This window comes from Medicago truncatula, chromosome 8 (genome assembly GCF_003473485.1).
Source record: "Medicago truncatula cultivar Jemalong A17 chromosome 8, MtrunA17r5.0-ANR, whole genome shotgun sequence".
Lineage (NCBI taxonomy): Eukaryota > Viridiplantae > Streptophyta > Magnoliopsida > Fabales > Fabaceae > Medicago > Medicago truncatula.
In genome coordinates, this window is record NC_053049.1 from 24,101,398 (window position 1) to 24,121,483 (window position 20,086).

Consider the following 20,086-nt stretch of genomic DNA (forward strand, 5'->3'; position numbering starts at 1 on the left):
TTGAACCTGCCTATCCCTCACCTGATGTCGCGCTGATCCTTGTCCCTTCCTGTAAGATTGTCGATCAAAACCATCTGCATAATCCGAACCTCCTCGTCGCTCTTAAATCCTAGACCTGTCCCATCCTCGATCCTCCGGTTTATTTTTCAGTTCTATTCGTTTCTTTTTTTTACGAATGAACTACTTGTTTTAGGGTAAAAAAATTCATATCTAGTCGAGCGCACCCATTTATCTTTGGGAAATGTTAACGAATATTCGAAGTAGCTATTTACACAAAAATACATGTAATCAATGATTTTGAAATCTAAATATTTTAATTTTTTTAAGAAAAATTGTTTATTTTAGAATGTTTAAAGAATCTCTCGGACACTCATTAACAAAACTCTTTATCTTTTACGAAAAAAGAAATTCCATGCGAGAATATGTGATTTCAACAAACGTGTGTCTCTCATAAATTATTTAATGGTATATCTTTACCATTTTTAATAAAAACTAAATTTTTCTCTAAAAAAAAACTAAATTTATCTATTCTTACTAATATATAAAAAAAACTACCCCTTTCAGCATTTTTAGGTTGGATTTTTCTTTCCAAAAATGCCCTCAATTTTCAATACAAATAACACATGTAACAAATAGATAAAAATAAATTTAAATATAAAAAATATAACAAACACGATATATATATATATCTTTTTTTTTTTGTCAAAAAAAAAGTATGTCTGTTTCTTTTTCTTTATCATTTAAAAAGTGTAACAAACTAAATGAGTATATTTATACTTAAATTTTAATTATCTCAATTATACCCTTAAATAAATTTTTCTATTATAAAGATTGTTGTTCGTGTTATTGAAATAAATTGTCATGTTTAATTTGGTTTGTTATAACTAGAAAACAAAAAACATTTATATTTTTAGTTTTAATCAAAATCAAAATTTCATAAAAAAAATATAGTTCATAATTTTCAAATTTTAGCGCAGTAAAAAGAGTGGAAAGATGAGCACGTGAGTGTCTGTCTTTTTGCTAGTAATAATAATAATAATAAATATAGAATAAAAATAATATTTTATTAAAATTTTCTAAACAATAGGAGGATCCTCAGTTTTGTATTTTCTAATTTTTGTTATCTTTGTGTGGTGTTGCTTTGTTTGTTTGATTCAGATTAATTATGAGATCAACTTCGGTTAAGTGTAGATTCAATCAATGATTTTGGCGTCGTCAATATTGGAGATCTGAGAGTATGGGTTTTGCAGAGATTTATATAGTCATATTTGTAGTCTTTTGTACTTAGTAGTTGAATGCTATTAACATAGATGTTATGAGTTTATTTGTATATCCATCGTTGTTGTTTTTAACGAATTTGTATTGCATATTGAATGAATATCGTTTATTTTTAGTAAAAAAAAATTTGAATTAACTACAATTTTTCCACATGATTAACCGGATGAGTAAATACTAACCGTGTTTGACACCAATCATTTAATTTATATGAGGGCAAAAATTCATGTCTATGGACAATTGCAAAGGAGCATATATCTATATATGGAGAATACCGGAGGTGTGAGAAAAGGCGCATGGACTTACAAGGAAGATGAGCTACTCAAGGCTTGCATTAACACGTACGGTGAAGGAAAATGGAATTTAGTTCCTCAGAGATCTGGTATGGTATATGTTCTTATTCTACTATTTATTTGGCTTATAGTTCTAGTTTAGTTGAAACCCTATATTGGAGCAAACCCTATAACGATGCATTAATTCTTTAACATAAATATCTTGGCAAAATTTGTTACACTTGACACACAGGATTGAATAGATGCAGAAAAAGTTGTAGATTGAGGTGGTTAAATTACTTAAGCCCCAACATCAACAGAGGAAGATTTTCTGAGGATGAAGAAGATTTGATCCTAAGGTTACACAAACTACTAGGAAATAGGTAATCTTACATAGTTAAATTGAAATTAAAGTTGTTTCTGTGTGCTAGCTGCTGATCTATTTCAGCTATTTACTTACTGATATACATATGTATATAGATGGTCATTGATTGCTGGAAGGCTTCCGGGTAGAACAGCTAATGATGTGAAGAACTATTGGCACACAAATTTGGCAAAGAAAGTGGTTTCAGAAAAGGAAGAAGAGAAAGAAAACGATAAACCTAAGGAAACCATGAAAGCTCATGAAGTTATTAAACCTCGTCCTATAACTTTGTCAAGTCATTCAAATTGGTTGAAGGGGAAAAATAGTATTCCTAGAGATCTTGATTACTCAGAGAATATGGCTTCAAATCAAATTGGTAGAGAGTGTGCTTCTACTTCAAAACCAGATCTAGGTAATGCCCCAATACCATGTGAAATGTGGTGTGACAGTTTGTGGAACTTGGGAGAACATGTAGACAGTGAGAAAATTGGGTCATGCTCTTCATTACAAGAGGAGAACTTAATGGAGTTTCCAAATGTTGATGATGACTCCTTTTGGGATTTCAACCTTTGTGATTTGAATTCTCTTTGGGATCTACCTTGAAGCTCCTCAAAACAAGGTCTTTTATTTCATTTAAAAAAAATCATGTTTTTCTAGACTATGTTTGGATTAATTAGTATATGCTCCATCTATTACAAAATCTAAATAAACATGGGTCAAAAATGATGTATTTCTTCCGAAATTTTGGATTAAGTGCATTAACTTTCTTTGACTCATTTTTATTTTTAATGGAGAATTATAAAATAAAGTGGAAAAAAAATTAGGGTAAACAAATAATATTTGAATAGATATGAGGGTAAACTATGGAATATTGTATCATTTTATTATATACCTCCAAATCTAAAATACCCTTAGATTTCTCTCTGTGTTTTCTCTTGGGGTAGTATGAAATATTAATGTATTTTATTTTTTGTTTTAGACTCTTTCATTGTTATGTTGTTGTTTTAGTTTGAAGATTTTACTAGCAGATTTCAATGCAATACATATATATATATATATATATATATATATATATATATATATATATGGCAGATCTGCAAGTTGTAAGTTGAAGATTTGTATTTTGTATACTATTTCTTGGCATCTAAGCACATCTTGTGTTAAGCTTTTCCCCTAATAAATTTTCTTATATAAAAAAAGTTGGTTTTTGATTGAGATCATGAAAATTATGTTCTGAGACTGTACGCTCATAAACATAAACTTTATAATGTTTCTGGGCTGCCAATAAAGACTTTGTTTATGAAAAAGTTATTTGCTATCAACAATTTATTAGGTTTTTTTTGAGTAAATTACACTTCCCTCCCATTAAAGATGTTTGAATTACACTACCTCCTCTCTTATGTTAAAATATACACTCTCCTCTCCGGAAAGGTAAAATTTACACTCCCATCCCTTATAAGATTCTTGAATTACAACATCATCCCTTAATAATTAAATATGCACTACACTTTAATCTATTTTAATATAAATAAATATTTTTATGATATATATTAATTTTGAATTACTATTTAAAGAAAAATTAATTCATTTCTATATAATTTAAATGTCAATGATAATTAAATTTAAATATTTTTCTATTGATTTTATAATTTAATGTATAAACTTAACTTTTAAATAACCATGTTTTATTGTCTTTAGTAACTTTTCACATATTTTAATTTTATTTTGGGTTGTTTTATATTTTATAGGGTTTAAAACTACATTTTAATGAAATTGTGAATAAAAAATTGCAAAAAATATGTATTCAATTTTTTATTTTATTAAATATAGACTCACAATATTAATTTTTTCGAAGTGTGTTAGATTATTATTATTTTTTGGTAAATTATTAGAAATAAAAAATATTGAGGGAGTAAAGTGTAGATTTTAACATAAGAGAGGAGGTGAATGTAATTCAAGCTTCTCTTAAGGGAGGTGAGTGAAAAGTTTTTTAATATTTTTTTGAATAAGAGGGGAGGGAAGTGTATATTTTAACATAAGAGGGGAAAGAAATATAATTCAATCATCTTTATTTAATATGAGGGAAGTGTAATTTACTCTTTCTTTTTTTATAGACAAATCGTATTATTAGTTCGTAACGGTATCAAATATTAAACTAATCTTCTTAAAACTCCTTTGGTATCTCAACACATACCACTAGACTATACTCTATTTCTTCTAAATGTATTAGGTAGTTTATTGGATGTTATTGTATGAATGGCTTTTATTTTATTTATTTTTTTGATCGATAAGCAAACTTTATTTGTAGAGTAAACTAGCACAAGATGTGCAAAGCTACTCATGAAAATGAGATACAAAATAACATATCATGATGTAACGCTACTCCACCCCTAGCAACATAAACCACCCAAAAATTATCCTACAACATGGATGAAGGATGGGGCGACGAGAAATTTACATTATCACAAGAGGAAAATTCCACTATTTGGATTTTCCAAATGTGAAAGATTGATCCAGTGAGATTACCTTAGTTGGTAGAGATATTGCATTTTATATGCAGATATCGGAGTTCGAACCACAGACACCTCACTTCTCCACATATAAAATGTTTGAGCTCTAACCACTAGAATAGTTGAAAAAAAAACAAAAAAACCTCAAATTCTCATACACTCATTCAATACCCAATTTTTTCTTTATCACTCTACCGTTTCTTTATTGTTGTGAAGGTTAAATCTACCAAGAGCTTTTTAGAGGCATATACATATCCAAATATTTCTTACATTACTCTATTCTGATATCTTGTTCTTCTGATATACACTTTTTGGATATCTTTTTTTAAAATATTATTCGGATATCTAATTTGGTAATATTGACGAAAATATGATATATTTTGCAAAGCAAAAGTAAATGAGCTCGCATTGAAAAATAATAATTTAGTTCAAGTGTTTAATGTGCTGCAACAAAGGATAATATATCGTTCGGAAGAACCAATTTTAATTCTTTAGTGAATCAATTCTTAGATAGACTATAATTATTTCATGAACGAACTCTAGATTATAAGAACTCCTTCTTCAAAAATAAGAGTGTTAACACGGACAAAAAAGGTAATTTAAAATAAGAAATCGGGATTATCACTTTTGTCAATAGAGATCCAATACATATCACTTTTGTGAATCGGGATTATCACTTCTCTAAATTAATTTTACACCGACATCTCATATCTTATCTTATATATTAAAGTACTTAAGTCTTTTAGACAAACTTTTTTTATGCAAAAAAGTTGTTGCAAATTTCCAATCTAGTTTTTTTTTTTATTTTGCCAGATGATCTCATATCTTAAAAATAAAACTTTATAATTCTCTTAAAAAAAAATTGTAGGCAAAAAAGTTGTTAGAAATTTCCAAATTTTTTGCCTTGAAAAAATGATCTTAAATAACATATCTTATCTTATCTTATATATAAAAGTTATTAAGCAGATTTTTGGAGGCAAAATAGTTGTTACGAATTTCCCAATTTTTTCCTTTTATTCTTTTTTGAAAGAATGATTTTACCTATCATATCTTATATATAAAGTTGTAATTTCGTCAAGCTCATTTAATGTGGTCAATATTTAGTTGACTTTTAATTTTGCAGGAATCGAAAGCTTTCTCATTTTAATTTGAGGATTTCGACAAGTTAGTAAGTTTAGTGCGCATGGTCAAGAGTTTAATAGAGCAAGGCTAAAAGCGTAATTGCGTCGAAGTCAAGCAGTCAAGGCGGGAAGATACGATTTCAAGCTCAAAGGCGGTTTCCTTAGTGGAAACGTGGGACAAACAATTGTCCGAGATGGAGGAAGTGCTGATCATGGGATTAGTCCTTTGCCAGATATTTTCTTTATGTATAAATAAGAGTTTCCTAGTCGGAAAATGGGTCCCAAATCATTTATAGAAATTCTACAACACTCAAACTATCAGCGCATTGGGAAACGAGTTATACAGAATGTATGTAAACGGATTTATAGTTCATTTTACTTTTAGTGCAATGTATTTTACATTTCCTTTAATTCTATGCGTTTAAACTTTTACCCTTTCCTATAATTTTATCTTGCTTTTACTTGCAATCTCAAACCTGTTGAGAGACAGTGCCCTTGTTTACTCTAAAACCTGTCCTGCTCTCTAGATAATCTGAGTGCATTTTTGTGACCTTTTTCAAACCATTTTCGATCAAAAAAGGGCACTTACTTGCAATCTCAAAGCTGTCGAGAGACATTGCCCTCTTTTACTCTAAAACTCGCCCTGCTCTCTAAGTAACCTGAGTGAATTTTTGTGATCTTTTTCAAATCGTTTATGATCAAAAAAGGGCACTTACTTGCAATTTCAAACCTGTCGAGAGACAATCCATTTACGGGCTAGTTCTGATTATTACAAGCGAGACCGAACTAGAAATCTCAGGACATGTTGTACAAAGGTTTTGATAAAAAACGGTTTGAAAAAGGCCACGAGATGCACTCAGGTTACTTAGAGAGCAGGACGGGTTTTGAAATAAAAAAGGGCACTGTCTGTTGGAACAAAATATGTTTAACAATAATAACCCTTAAGAGTTTTGATGATAACAAAGTATTAAAAATTGTCAATTGGATACGCTAATATTTGTTCAAGTGTACAGGACTATAGACAAAATTTGACATCTTAAATTAGTCTTGAAAGAACAAATAAAGAGCAAGTATTTCAACAACAAGGGAAGCTTCAAGCGTCTAAAGAAAACTGCTTATGAAGTTATGAAGTGCTCCTGAAGACAAAGTGCTTTTAAAGTGATGACATCATCAGAAGCAAGTTCATCAGAAGCTGTGTATCACCAGAAGCTGCAGTTCATCAGGAAATTGAACTCAAAGTTTCAAAAGCTGTTTCAATGACTCTAACTCGCCTAAAGATTGCAGAAGATTGGAAAAGTATGGCAACGGCTATTTTGAAATGCATTGGATGCTTACTCCTCAAAGAGCGTTGACATAGTACGTTTGTACAAAGTGTACAACCACTACTTCCACTACTCTGAGTTTGTCTCTGCTACAAGACAAGGATAACTGCTCTGCCTGCAAACAATGTTTATGCACATTGGGAATGTAACAACTCGTTATCCCAAAGCAATTAATTAATAAATAATTCATCAGAGTAATAACCCGAACGGGCATGTCACACTACATTTTCAAAATTTCTTAAATAGAATATAAAACTATTTAATTAAACATCTTTCATAAACTTCAATCATTTGCAGCGGAATATTTGCATTAAAAGCAACAACAACAACTGTTTAAATCCCCATAAAATAATCTTGGCATAAAAGCCTCATCAAGATAAATTCAACAACCAAAAAAAGGGCTACATCCACAAGTTTCCAAAAATTGATACATAGGAATGAAAAACAATAAGAAATCTCATCCCGTACGTATCAGAGCCTTAGACACTTGAGCCACCACCTACTACTCAGGATCACCTGCAAGTTACCCATAGGAAGGGCAACATTTTCAAGCAGAAGGGGTGAGATTCACAACAATAAATATAGATAATAAATTCATCAATTGAATCTAACACCCTAACATAATAATAATTCATCAATATATAGATATATCACCATTAACAACATCAACAATAAATAGAATTACAACCAACGACATCGACTCATGCAACACTCAACAACTCCACTAAGACTCCTCTACAATGCTCATGCATGTGGTACCATATTCAGGGTCGAAGCCCTCACCGCTAATTGAATGGTTAAAGCATTCATTCATGACATAGGTCCTCACCGCTATTGAATGGTTAAAGCATTTGTTTAGGACATAAGTCCTCACCGCTTTGAACAACAAGTGTTCCACCGCTTTGAACGACGAGGCGTTCCAAGGCCAGAGCCCTCCCGCTTTTATGCTTATGCAACTGACTCCACTTGTGTATATCTACATACAACCTCAACAAATGCATATATGTTTATATGTCTTACAACTCCATAATGCAACAACATGTATGACTTAATTAAATAAAGCATACATCTCAGTCAACAACAAATCATTATAATCAATCCAACAATTTGTATAATTTATTTAAGTGAAATTATACATAAAACAACAATCAACAATTAGTCATGCTCTTAGTAATTAATATAATCACATATAATCATTAGTACAGCCGAAAGAATCAACCAAACAATGCGTACAACTGGGTATACAAAACTCCAAATATGATTCAGTTTTGGGCACTTTCGCCAGGCGAACTACTAAACTCGCCAGGCGAAATCAACAAAAATTGGCTTCTCGCCATGGCGAGCAAAAGGCGAATGGCTACTGGGCACTTTCGCCAGGGCGAACAAAAGGCGAAGGAATGGCGAACTAAGTCAGTGCTCTCTGGAATTCCTACTGGGCAGCTTCGCCAGGGCGAACCAATGGCGAGCGAAAGGCAAAATTCCGCCAGGCGAGAATACCATTCCGCCAGGTGGATCATGACAGTTCCAGAATCGTGAATTGCAGACCCTTCACCAAAAGACCCCATTTTTCCCAATTTCAACCCCAAAACGGTTTACAGTAATGTTATGCAATCCTAAAATCGTCCGGAACATATTTCTAACACTAAAACAATGGTTCCTACACTCATTCCGTCCAGAATTCGAAGAATCAAAACCTAGACCCAAATTCCCAATTTCTACCAGAACTAGGTTAAACCAAAATCAGAATTATAATCCATACTATTGAAAGTAAACCTCACCCTTACCTTAGTTTTGCAGAAAGAAAAGCTCTCAAGATCAAAATCTCCCTGCTTGGTTCTCCTCTTGGCTTTCTCTGGTTTTTCTCCCAAAACATGATTGTACGTGAAAACTATTTCTCTGAATTCTCTTTTCTTAACTCCCAAAAAGTAACTTCCCTTTAATTCTATTAAACTCCCCTTAATTCTATTAATTCCTAATTAACTCCCCAACCTCCAAAATAATATTAATTTCCCACTTATTCTAATTATTATTAAAATAAACTATATAATAAAATAATGCACACCACATAAATCACAAATATTATTTAAAAATTACATAAAAGACTCTAAATAATTCCAAAATAAATAAAATAACGACTAGGGCGTTACAGAGAACGCATTTGAAATTGATCCTTCATAGGACAACAACCAAATCAGGCAAAAGATCATTGGTGATTGATCAAGATTTCAAAACGACTCTATTGATGTGCTGGCAATTCAACGTCTCTCTTAGACCTCTATATAAAGGACTGAAGACACAGAGTTTCAGAAGAGACAATATACAATTTAAAAGCGCCCAAACTCTGCTAAAATTGTGTTACATTAAAGCACTTAGAATTTCTGTGTTCATTTGATATGTTTTAGAAATTCTTAATTCTAGAGAGTCTTTCATTTGCATTGTATTGTGAACACCACTGATTGTATATCAAGTGTTCAAACTCAAACAATTTTCTGTGTAATTCTGTTTGAATAGAAGTCTCTTGCTTTAGTGCTCGAGCATAGGAAGTCTCTTGCTTGTGTGCTTGAGCAAAGGAAGTCTCTTGCTTGTGTGCTTGAGCAAAGGAAGTCTCTTGCCTTTGTGCTGTAGCAATTTGAAGTCTCATACTAGGTGTAGTATTGAGCAGTTGTAATCAGTTGTGATTAAACTTAGTGAAACTCTCCTTGGAAGTGCAAGGGGGAAAGGACTGACTTCCGGTTTGTGGAAGGAACCTGTATAATTGTCTGTGTCTTTCTTTCTTCTCTCTTACTCTGTTTTACTCCGCTGTGCATCTGTATCTGAACTGCACATCAGAAGCAATTCAACTGCTTCTGGAGTGTCTTCACATCAGAAGCGTTCTTCAACAGTTTCCGAAGTAACCTCAGAAGAAGATTTTATCTTGGGAAAAAGAAAACATAATTAAACCCCCCCCCCCCCCCCCCCCTCTTGTGTTTTTCTCAACTTCAATTGGTATCAAAACCTTGGTTTGTTGTCAAAACACTTAACCGTGTAACAGTTCAAGATCTGAGAAAAACATGACTGAAACTTCTCCTTCAGGAAACAAGACTGTTTCATATGATTACGGTACAGCTGATAAGAAATCAGATTCTGGAAAAGCTCCAAAGTTCAATGGAGATTCTGAAGAGTTTTCTTGGTGGAAAACCAACATGTACAGCTACATCATGGGATTGGATGATGAGTTGTGGGATATTCTTGAAGATGGAGTTGATGATCTGGACCTGGATGAGGAAGGAGCTGCTATTGACAGAAAGATACACACTCCTGCTCAAAAGAAGTTATTCAAAAAGCATCACAAGATCAGAGGGATCATTGTTGCTTCTATACCGCGCACTGAATATATGAAAATGAGTGATAAATCCACTGCTAAGGCAATGTTTGCTTCACTCTATGCAAACTACGAAGGTAGCAAGAAGGTTAAAGAAGCAAAAGCACTTATGCTAGTTCATCAGTATGAGCTGTTGAAGATGAAGGATGATGAGAGTATAGAAGAGATGTACTCAAGATTTCAAACTTTAGTATCTGGACTGCAAATACTGAAGAAGAGTTATGTTGCTTCTGATCATGTGAGCAAGATATTGAGAAGCTTGCCTTCTAGATGGAGACCTAAGGTGACTGCCATTGAGGAAGCTAAGGATCTAAACACTTTGAGTGTTGAAGATCTTGTTAGTTCCCTCAAGGTTCATGAAATGAGCCTGAATGAGCATGAGTCCTCAAGGAAGAATAAATCTATTGCTCTACCATCTAAAGGAAAGTCATCTAAAGCATACAAGGCTAGTGAATCTGAAGAAGAATCACCAGATGGAGATTCTGATCAAGATCAATCTGTAAAGATGGTCATGCTTTCCAACAAGCTTGAATATCTAGCAAAGAAGCAGAAAAAGTTTTTGAGCAAAAGAGGTAGCTATAAGAACTTCAAGAAGGAAGATTAGAAGGGATGCTTCAGCTGCAAGAAGCCTGGTCATTTCATTGCTAAATGCCCTAATCTTCAGAAGGAAAAGTCAAAGAGCAGAACAAAGAAGCCAAGTTTCAGCTCAAGCAAATTCAGAAAGCAGATCAAGAAGAGTTTGATGGCAACCTGGGAAGATCTGGATAGTGAGTCTGGTTCTGAGAAAGAAGAAGCTGATGATGATGCAAAAGCAGCAATGGGGTTAGTGGCAACAGTATCATCAGAAGCTGTATCAGAATCTGAATCAGATTCAGAAGATGAAAATGAGGTATATTCAAAATTCCCAGACAAGAACTTGTTGAGTCTCTCAAGGAACTTTTATCACTATTTGAACACATAACCAATGAGTTGGTTGATTTAAAAGAAAAATATGTGGCTTTAATGAAACAACAAGAATCAATATTGGAACTGAAAGCGTCTGAAAAAGAACTCAGAGGGTTTGACTTCATATATACCACATATGAAGACAGACTCAAGGTTCTTTATCAGAAGCTGCAAGAAAAGTGTGATAAAGGTTCTGAAAACAAACATGAAATTGCTTTAGAGGATTTCATAATGACTGGTATTGATAGAAGCAATGTAGATTCTATGATTTACAGCATCTACAAGAACGATGGTAAAGGGATTGGATACTCTGAAGGGAAACCTAAAGAGTATAGTCTCAAAAACTATTGTGATTGTATCAAGGATGGATTGAAATCCACCTTTGTGCCTGAAGGTACTGAAGCTAAAACTGTTGTTCAGTCAGAACCTGAAGCTTCTAGTTCAAAAGCTAAGATTACATCAAAGCCAAAGAACTCCAAAACTAAGGTTATGACAAAGTCTGATCCTAAGACTACAAAGATCAAGATTCTGAAAAGGTCAGAACCTGGAATCCTAAAGTCAAAGGGCCAGAAGAACAAAAGAGTTGCTGCTTCTAAGAAAACAATACCTAAAGGTGTTAAACCGAAAGTGTTGAGTGATCAGAAGCTACCCAACACTCAGCTCAAGGTACAAGGGAGGAAAAGTAAAACCTCCAGAACTAACCCCAAAGGACCCATGAAGATATGGGTACCTAAATTTGAATTAATCAATATTGCAGGTGTGTCTAAGGGCAAAAGAGAAACAAAGGTCCTGGTACCTGGACAGCAGATGTTCAAGTTTGGTGGCAACCAAACTGGAAAGATCATTGGTACGGATACTATTGGTAATTCCTCCATTTCAATAAATAATGTTTGGCTTGTAGATGGTCTGAAGCATAACCTATTGAGCATCAGTCAATTTTGTGACAATGGGTATGATGTAATTTTCAGTAAGACCAACTACACCATAGTCAACAAGGATGACAAATCCATTACCTTTAAGGGAAAGAGAGTTGAGAATGTCTATAAGATAAATTTCTCTGATCTGGCTGATCAGAAGGTAGTTTACCTTCTATCAATGAATGATAAAAAATGGGTATGGCACAGAAAGCTAGGACATGTTAACTGGAGATTAATCTCTAAGCTTAGTAAGTTACAGCTTGTCAAAGGCTTGCCTAACATTGATTATCATTCAGATGCACTTTGTGGTGCATGCCAGAAAGGGAAAATTGTTAAAACTTCTTTCAAATCCAAAGACATTGTATCAACCTCCAGACCTTTAGAGTTACTTCATATTGATTTATTTGGACCAGTTAACACTGCATCCTTATATGGAAGTAAATATGGATTAGTCATTGTTGATGATTACAGCAGATGGACTTGGGTAAAATTCCTAAGAAGTAAAGACTATGCATATGAAGTGTTTAACAGCTCCTGCACTCAGATACAGTCTGAAAAAGAACTGAAATTTTTGAAAGTCAGAAGTGATCATGGTGGAGAATTTGAAAACGAGTCATTTGAATCTTTTTGTGAAAAACATGGAATTGTCCATGAATTCTCTTCTCCTAGAACTCCACAGCAAAATGGGGTTGTAGAGAGAAAGAACATAACTCTACAAGAAATGGCCAGAACCATGATCCATGAAAATAATTTAGCTAAACATTTCTGGGCAGAAGCAGTTAATACTTCATGTTATTGGAGAAAACTGCATATGAACTCTTCAAAGGAAGAAGACCCAATATCTCTTACTTTCATCAATTTGGATGTACATGTTATACCAAAGACTATCTGAAGAAATTTGATGCCAAGGCTCAAAGAGAAATCTTTTTAGGTTACTCTGAAAGGTCAAAGGCATACAGAGTGTATAATTCAGATACACATTGTGTTGAAGAATCAATGCACGTAAAATTTGATGATAGGGAGCCTGAAAGTAAAACTCCAGAGCAAGATGAAAGTACTGCAGGTACACATGATTCTGAAGATGCATCAGAATCTGATCAACCTTCTGATAATGAAAAGAGTCCAGAAGCTGAATCAAGTCCAGAAGCTGAACCCACATCAGAAGCTCAAGACGGAGTAGCATCTGATGAAGGTCAAGATGATTCTGAGCAAGCCAATCAATCTAAAAACACATTCAAGTACAAGTTGTCACAACTTGAGGATCAAATCATTGGAAACAAAGAAAGTCCCAAAAAAAACAAGATCATATTTCAGACCAGAAGAGTCTTTGATGGGATTGTTGTCAGTAACTGAACCTGAGTCGGTTGATGAGGCAATTGCAGATGATGGATGGATGTTGGCTATGCAAGAAGAACTTAATCAATTTCAAAGAAATGATGTGTGGGATCTGGTACCCAAACCTAATCAGAAGAACATTATTGGAACAAAATGGGTATTCAAAAACAAGTTGAATGAACAAGGTGAAGTAACCAGAAACAAAGCCAGACTTGTTGCACAAGGTTACAGTCAACAAGAAGGCATTGATTACACTGAAACATTTGCTCTAGTTGCAAGATTGGAAGCAATCAGGTTACTTCTATCCTATGCAGTTGATCATGGCATAATATTATATCAAATGGATGTCAAGAGTGCATTTCTTAATGGTGTCATTGAAGAAGAAGTGTATGTCAAACAACCTCCTGGTTTTGAGGATCTTAAGCATCCTGACCATGTTTACAAACTTAAGAAATCACTATATGGCTTGAAACAAGCTCCTAGAGCTTGGTATGATAGGCTAAGTAATTTCTTAATCAAAAATGATTTTAAGAGAGGCCAAGTTGATACAACACTCTTCAGAAGAACCCTTAAGAAAGACATTCTTGTGGTGCAAATTTATGTTGATGATATCATATTTGGTTCTACTAATGCATCTCTTTGCAAAGAATTTTCTAAGCTAATGCAGGATGAGTTTGAAATGAGTATGATGGGTGAATTGAAGTTCTTTCTTGAAATTCAAATCAAACAAAATAAAGATGGTGTGTATGTTCATCAGACAAAGTATACCACGGAGCTTCTGAAGAAGTTCAAGCTTGAAGAATGTAAAGAGATGAACACACCAATGCATCCAACCTGCACCTTAAGCAAAGAAGATACTGGAACAAAAGTAGATCGAAAGCTGTACAGAGGTATGTTCTTTGTTATACCTCACTGCATCTAGACCAGATATTTTATTCAGTGTATGCTTGTGTGCAAGATTTCAGTCAGATCCTAGAGAATCTCATTTAACTGCTGTTAAGAGAATCTTCAGGTATCTGAAGGGAACAACTAATCTTGGACTCCTTTATAGGAAATCCCTAGATTATCAGTTGGTTGGATTTTGTGATGCTGATTATGCTGGTGATAGGATTGAAAGAAAATCAACCAGTGGAAACTGTCAGTTCCTGGGAGAGAATCTGATATCCTGGGCTAGCAAAAGACAAGCAACAATTGCTATGTCTACAGCAGAAGCAGAATATATTTCAGCTGCAAGTTGTTGTACAAAACTACTTTGGATGAAACATCAGTTGGAGGACTACCAGATAAATGCTAACAGTATTCCCATTTTTTGTGATAATACTGATGTTATTTGTTTATCAAAGAATCCAATTTTACATTCAAGAGCCAAGCATATTGAAATCAAACACCATTTTATCAGAGATTATGTTCAAAAAGGAGTTTTAGATATATAATTCATTGATACAGAGCATCAATATGCTGATATATTTACAAAGCCTTTAACTGTTGAAAGATTTGATTTTATTAAGAAAAATTTGAACATGCACTTTGTGTCTGATTAAAACTTGCTTGCCTCTGAATAAGAAGTTTAGTTCTGAAGTCTGTTCAGAAGCTATGGTCCATCAGAGGCTCTTAACTGAGATTCTGAGGAAAATATGCTTCTGAAGATGACATCAGCATTAAAACTTTAGAAGCTGAATTCTTTGCTTCTGAATAGCAAAGTTAGTGGAAACGTTGGAAGTTACTTTCTAGTAACACCTGTCCCACCAACTAAGCAGTCTCTCTGAAATGCCTCTGACGTGGTCTATTTGTATTGGTGTATAACTTTAAAGGGCAATGATGATTTTAATAGCTTTAAACGTACTTTCACGCACCCCTAATTTGTCATTAATGTTGTGTTTGTTTGTCCCCTTCTGAATTGCAAACGTTTTACTAAAAACACTTTGACAAAACACACACTACTCACTTCACAAGCTACACTTACGTATTCTCAAACCATTCTTTGCGAAGTAAGCGGATTTCTCGTCTCTAAACCTAGAAACCCAAAATTGATCTTCATCATTCAATGACATCCTCAAGTTCTGCTCCTAGATCGTCATCCAACATGCAACAACAAGCAGAAGCACCAGCATATGAAATTAATGAAAGAACCATGTCTTTGGAAGAATGGGATCTTAAGGTTCAAACAGAGAACCCAGTTGATTTCAAATCGTTAGCCTTCCATAGATGTGACATCAGCAAGTACTACGAAGCACAAGGCCTAGTAGAATACTTCAAGTTCTTGAATGGACCTACTTACCAAACCTTGGTTCGTCACTTCTGGGTAAGGGCTAGCATTTACGACAGAGCTACATCCAAGATAGAAAAGGGTGAAAAGGTTTTGTTGTACCCTGAATTGGGAGGGAAAACAAGAGAAGAAATGGGTTTGGAACCCTTTGTTGAGACAGAGATCAGATCAAGTATAATGGGGATTCCAATCCGCATTTCTGAAACAGTCATAGCATATGTGCTCAGAAGGCCAGCACATGGAACCTACGAGGGTGGTATTCAGAATGCCAAGGAAAGCCCTTGGAATGATGTTGTCAACCAAACAATCTTCAACAGCAAAACCAAAGGAGTCTTCTCTGAGCTTGATGGAGAGAAGAGAATGTTGTTGAAAATTCAAAATGCTAACCTGTTACTAAAAGGTGGTAGCAGTGATCAACCCTCCTTAGAGCACAAGATATTCCTCCATCTGTTCATCACAAAGGAATATGTAAACGTGCCTAAGTACATGTTCAAGCACATGGTTCATCAGCTGAGGGAGAGTCAATTGAATAATAGATGATGGGTGCCCTATGGAAGACTTCTGTCTGAGATCTTTCATCAAGGAAGAATTCTGCAAGCTCTCAGCGATCTAAATGCCTTCACAGACGTCCAGCTTGGAACAGAAACAGGAAAGATCTTCAATGGTGCAACCCTGAGGCATATGCAGATCATTGAGAAAGATGATTACAAGAAACTGAGCACAGACATGAAGGAGTCTGATGCAGTCTCAACACTTATGAAGGACTTCCCTCCAATCTGCAAGCAAGATGCACTAGAAGTTCAGATGCACTTCATTACGGAACATTTTGAAAGAACTGGTGTTAAAATCAGCTTGTGGGAAGTACCAGAAGAGATGTATGGAGGAGCTATTCCTGTGGCCAAAAGCAGGAAGACCAAGAGGAAGGCACTGAACAAAGAAGACTACTTGGATGAAGCTTCAAGCAAATCTTCCAAGAAGTCAAAGAAAAGCAAAGCTGAATCAACTTCTGATGCTGCTTCTGAAGGTTCCAAGAAAAGAAAAGTCAAGGGGAATAGAGATATTAAGGAAGCTGTTGAAGAAGCTGCTGAAAAATGGGTGAATGAAAAGAATGAGGAAAAAGAATAGGACACTCTGAAGCCAAGGAAAAGAAAAGCTAAAAAGCCTCTAGAAAGAGTATCACCAATGGTGGAAGTCACTCTTGAGATGGCACAAATGGCCAAGGAATTTTCTGATAATGAAATAGTACAAGAAGGAGAGGGATGAAAAGCTCAAAGTTGCAGGGATTGTTGAGACTAATCCTCTAAGTAATGAAAAAGCTGCTGAGATTCTGGCTCTCTCTGATGAGGTAAAAGAATAGACAGTCAAGGAAGCAACTGTTCTGTTAGAAGAGGCTCTGACAAGAGGAAAGGACATATCAGGAGCTGCTGCTTCAGAGTTTGGATCAGAAGTCACTCTCTCAGACAGTCTAAAAGGTATTCCTGATTCTCCACACAATAATAATGTTATTAATGTAGAATCAGATTCATCCCCATCCATCTCTTCTCAATCAACATCATCATCATCATCCCTAGACTTAGATAATATACCACTTAGTCAGGTATATCAAGCCAAGAACAAAAACCTTTCACCATCCTCCAAAACCCACAAAAAGCCAACCTCAAAGTCTAGTACATACAAACCTTTGGTTCCAGGACCATTTGAACGAATTAACAAACTATCATCAAGAAGGATGAAAATGACTGAACACTTACCTCCTGATCATCCCCTCCAACCAGCTTTTATGAAACCAATCTCTGTAATTCAACCAGAAAACATCCAAGAACCACAGAAAGCCTCTGAAGTAGCTTCAGAAGAAGTTACTCCAGAAGACCAACAACAACCAGAACCAATGAATACAAACCAACAAACTGACATCCCTGAACCGTCAACCTTGAACCAAGAAGCTGTTCCTGAACAAGTTGTTCCTGAACACACTTCTGAACAAAACCCCTCTGAACAATCTGTTCTTGAACAAATTGCTTCTGAGCAACCCACCTTAGGAACCTTATCTGAATCATAACCTATGATCACATCAGATGTCTCTGACGTTGAGGAAGAGCTAATCAACTCTTCTTCTGATGTGATCATGGAATCTGCTTCTGATCATCTCCTTAACTCCTCAAACAGCCATCAATCATCATCTCACTTAGCCATCCAACCTGTCATTTCTCCAAAACCATCAAAGATACCCTCACCACCAACTATCTTTCTTGATTCTACATTATTAATTGATGTGTGTGAAAAGATCTTCAAGGAATTGAACCAACTCATTCAAGCCAGAAATGATTTGATTCACAAAGATGACTATGAGAAACAATGGAATAGGCTGAAAGAGAGAGTTGACTACATCTTGTCTGCCCTTCAAAGAACTTGTATTGATGAACAAGATTTAGCTCAACAGAAATTTCAAGACTGGCTGAAAGGAGTAAATAGCAGTCTACAAGAGGTTAAGATATTAAAAACTTGGGTGCAGAATCTCTCAAGCTTAAGAGGAAGAGAAGCCACAGACTTCATTCCTAATGGTGTGCATCCCAGAGATTTGGATCTAACCTTCTTAAGCAAAATCAACTTCCAAACAGCATCTCCCAACCTAGATTTGATTTAGAAGAATGCTGCTTTGGTAGAAGAGAACAAGAAGCTTTAGAAGGATCTACTAGAGCAGAAGTTACTTCTGCTGGAATACAAGAATGCTACTGAAGCAAAGCTTGAAGAAGCGGAAGCAAGAGAAGAGAATTTGATTAAGAGCAATGAAGACTTCAAGACTGAGATGAAGCTTCAGCAAGAGGCAATGAAGAAGCAACAAGAAGAAACTAACAAGATGCTTAAACAAATGATGGAAATGTTTAGAAAACAAGCCAACCCTTAGTTGCACACATTTTTTTAGCTTGTTTTTATTCTTGTTTAGCATTTATTTACACTTCTGCTGCTTCTGAACTCAGTTTATCCTTATTGTTCTCTGATATTTCTTTGATTATACTCTGATTAATATGCATTGCTCTCATATCTTGCTTTATCCTTTTGTTTATTTTTTTTATTTTTTTTTGTTGATGACAAAAGGGGGAGTAGATGTATAGTATTTATATAAGCGTTGAGCCCCATCATTTAATTTTAAAGAACCTTCTTCTTATCTCTTAATCTTCAAGCGAATTTCGTTTCTAAATGATGAATTTAATTAACATGGATAGAACTCAGGGGGAGCTTACAAACCTCACCTTAAGAGTACTATTGGACTTAGGGGGAGCTTACAAACCTCATACCCTATTAGTCAACGTGTTAATTAGATTAACAACAATTGAACATTTTAAATACTATTGTTTGTCATCATCAAAAAGGGGGAGATTGTTGGAACAAAATACGTTTAACAATAATAACCTTTAAGAGTTTTGATGATAACAAAGTATTAAAAATTGTCAATTGGATACGCTAATATTTGTTCAAGTGTATAGGACTATAGACAAAATTTGACATCTTAAATTAGTCTTGAAAGAACAAATAAAGAGCAAGTATTTCAACAACAAGGGAAGCTTCAAGTGTCTGAAGAAAACTGCTTCTGAAGTTATGAAGTGCTCCTGAAGAAAAAGTGCTTCTGAAGTGATGACGTCATCAGAAGCAAGTTCATCAGAAGCTGTGTATCACCACAAGCTGCAGTTCATCAGGAAATTGAACTCAAAGATTCAAAATTTGTTTCATTGACTCTAACTCGCCTAAAGATTGCAGAAGACTGGAAAAGTATGGCAACGGCTATTTTGAAATGTATTGGATGCTTACTCCTCAAAGAGCGTTGACATAGTTCGTTTGTACGAAGTGTACAACCACTACTTCCACTACTTTGAGTTTGTCTCTGCTACAAGACAAGGATAACAGCTCTGCCTGCAAACAATGTTTATGCACATTGGAAACGCATTTGAAATTGATCCTTCATAGGACAACAACCAAATCAGGCAAAAGATCATTGGTGATTGATCAAGATTCCAGAACGACTCTATTGATGTGCTGGCAATTCAACGTCTCTCTCAGACCTCTATATAAAGGAATGAAGACACATAGTTTCAAGAGAGACAATATACAATTTCAAAGCGCCCAAACTCTGCTAAAATTGTGTTACATTAAAGCACTTAGAATTTCTGTGTTCATTTGATATATTTTAGAAATTCTTAAGTCTAGAGAGTCTTTCATTTGCATTGTATTGTGAACACCACTGATTGTATATCAAGTGTTCAAACTCAAACAATTTTATGTGTAATTCTGTTTGAATAGAAGTCTCTTGCTTTAGTGCTTGAGCATAGGAAGTCTCTTGCTTGTGTGCTTGAGCAAAGGAAGTCTCTTGCCTGTGTACTTGAGCAATTTGAAGTCTCATAC

General features: G+C 34.7%; 2 protein-coding genes across 2 annotated transcripts; both read left to right on the forward strand.

Moving 5' to 3' along the window:
• Positions 1 to 1,539: 1,539 nt before the first annotated feature.
• LOC11412013 (transcription factor MYB1) lies at positions 1,540 to 2,514 on the forward strand. Its single transcript, XM_003628479.3, has 3 exons — positions 1,540 to 1,657; positions 1,801 to 1,930; positions 2,028 to 2,514. The coding sequence occupies exons 1-3, from the start codon at positions 1,540 to 1,542 to the stop codon at positions 2,512 to 2,514; spliced, it is 735 nt and encodes a 244-aa protein (XP_003628527.1).
• A 7,547-nt stretch (positions 2,515 to 10,061) lies between these two features.
• On the forward strand, positions 10,062 to 13,440 carry LOC120577505 (nucleolar protein dao-5-like). The gene is made up of 5 exons (XM_039829065.1): positions 10,062 to 10,174; positions 11,317 to 11,462; positions 11,565 to 11,836; positions 11,928 to 11,962; positions 13,107 to 13,440. Exons 1-5 carry the CDS (start codon positions 10,062 to 10,064, stop codon positions 13,438 to 13,440), a joined length of 900 nt encoding a protein of 299 aa, XP_039684999.1.
• Positions 13,441 to 20,086: the final 6,646 nt, after the last annotated feature.

What these genes read in the sequence shown, in the direction of transcription:
- LOC11412013 (XM_003628479.3), top strand. Translation starts at nt 1,540, where the DNA reads ATGGAGAATACCGGAGGTGTGAGAAAAGGCGCATGGACTTACAAGGAA. An exon ending in TTTAGTTCCTCAGAGATCTG is followed by an intron (nt 1,658 to 1,800) that starts GTATGGTATATG and finishes CTTGACACACAG; the next exon opens with GATTGAATAGATGCAGAAAA. An exon ending in CACAAACTACTAGGAAATAG is followed by an intron (nt 1,931 to 2,027) that starts GTAATCTTACAT and finishes ATATGTATATAG; the next exon opens with ATGGTCATTGATTGCTGGAA.
- LOC120577505 (XM_039829065.1), top strand. Translation starts at nt 10,062, where the DNA reads ATGGGATTGGATGATGAGTTGTGGGATATTCTTGAAGATGGAGTTGAT. An exon ending in CAGCATCTACAAGAACGATG is followed by an intron (nt 11,463 to 11,564) that starts GTAAAGGGATTG and finishes TTGTGCCTGAAG; the next exon opens with GTACTGAAGCTAAAACTGTT. An exon ending in TACCCAACACTCAGCTCAAG is followed by an intron (nt 11,837 to 11,927) that starts GTACAAGGGAGG and finishes TCAATATTGCAG; the next exon opens with GTGTGTCTAAGGGCAAAAGA.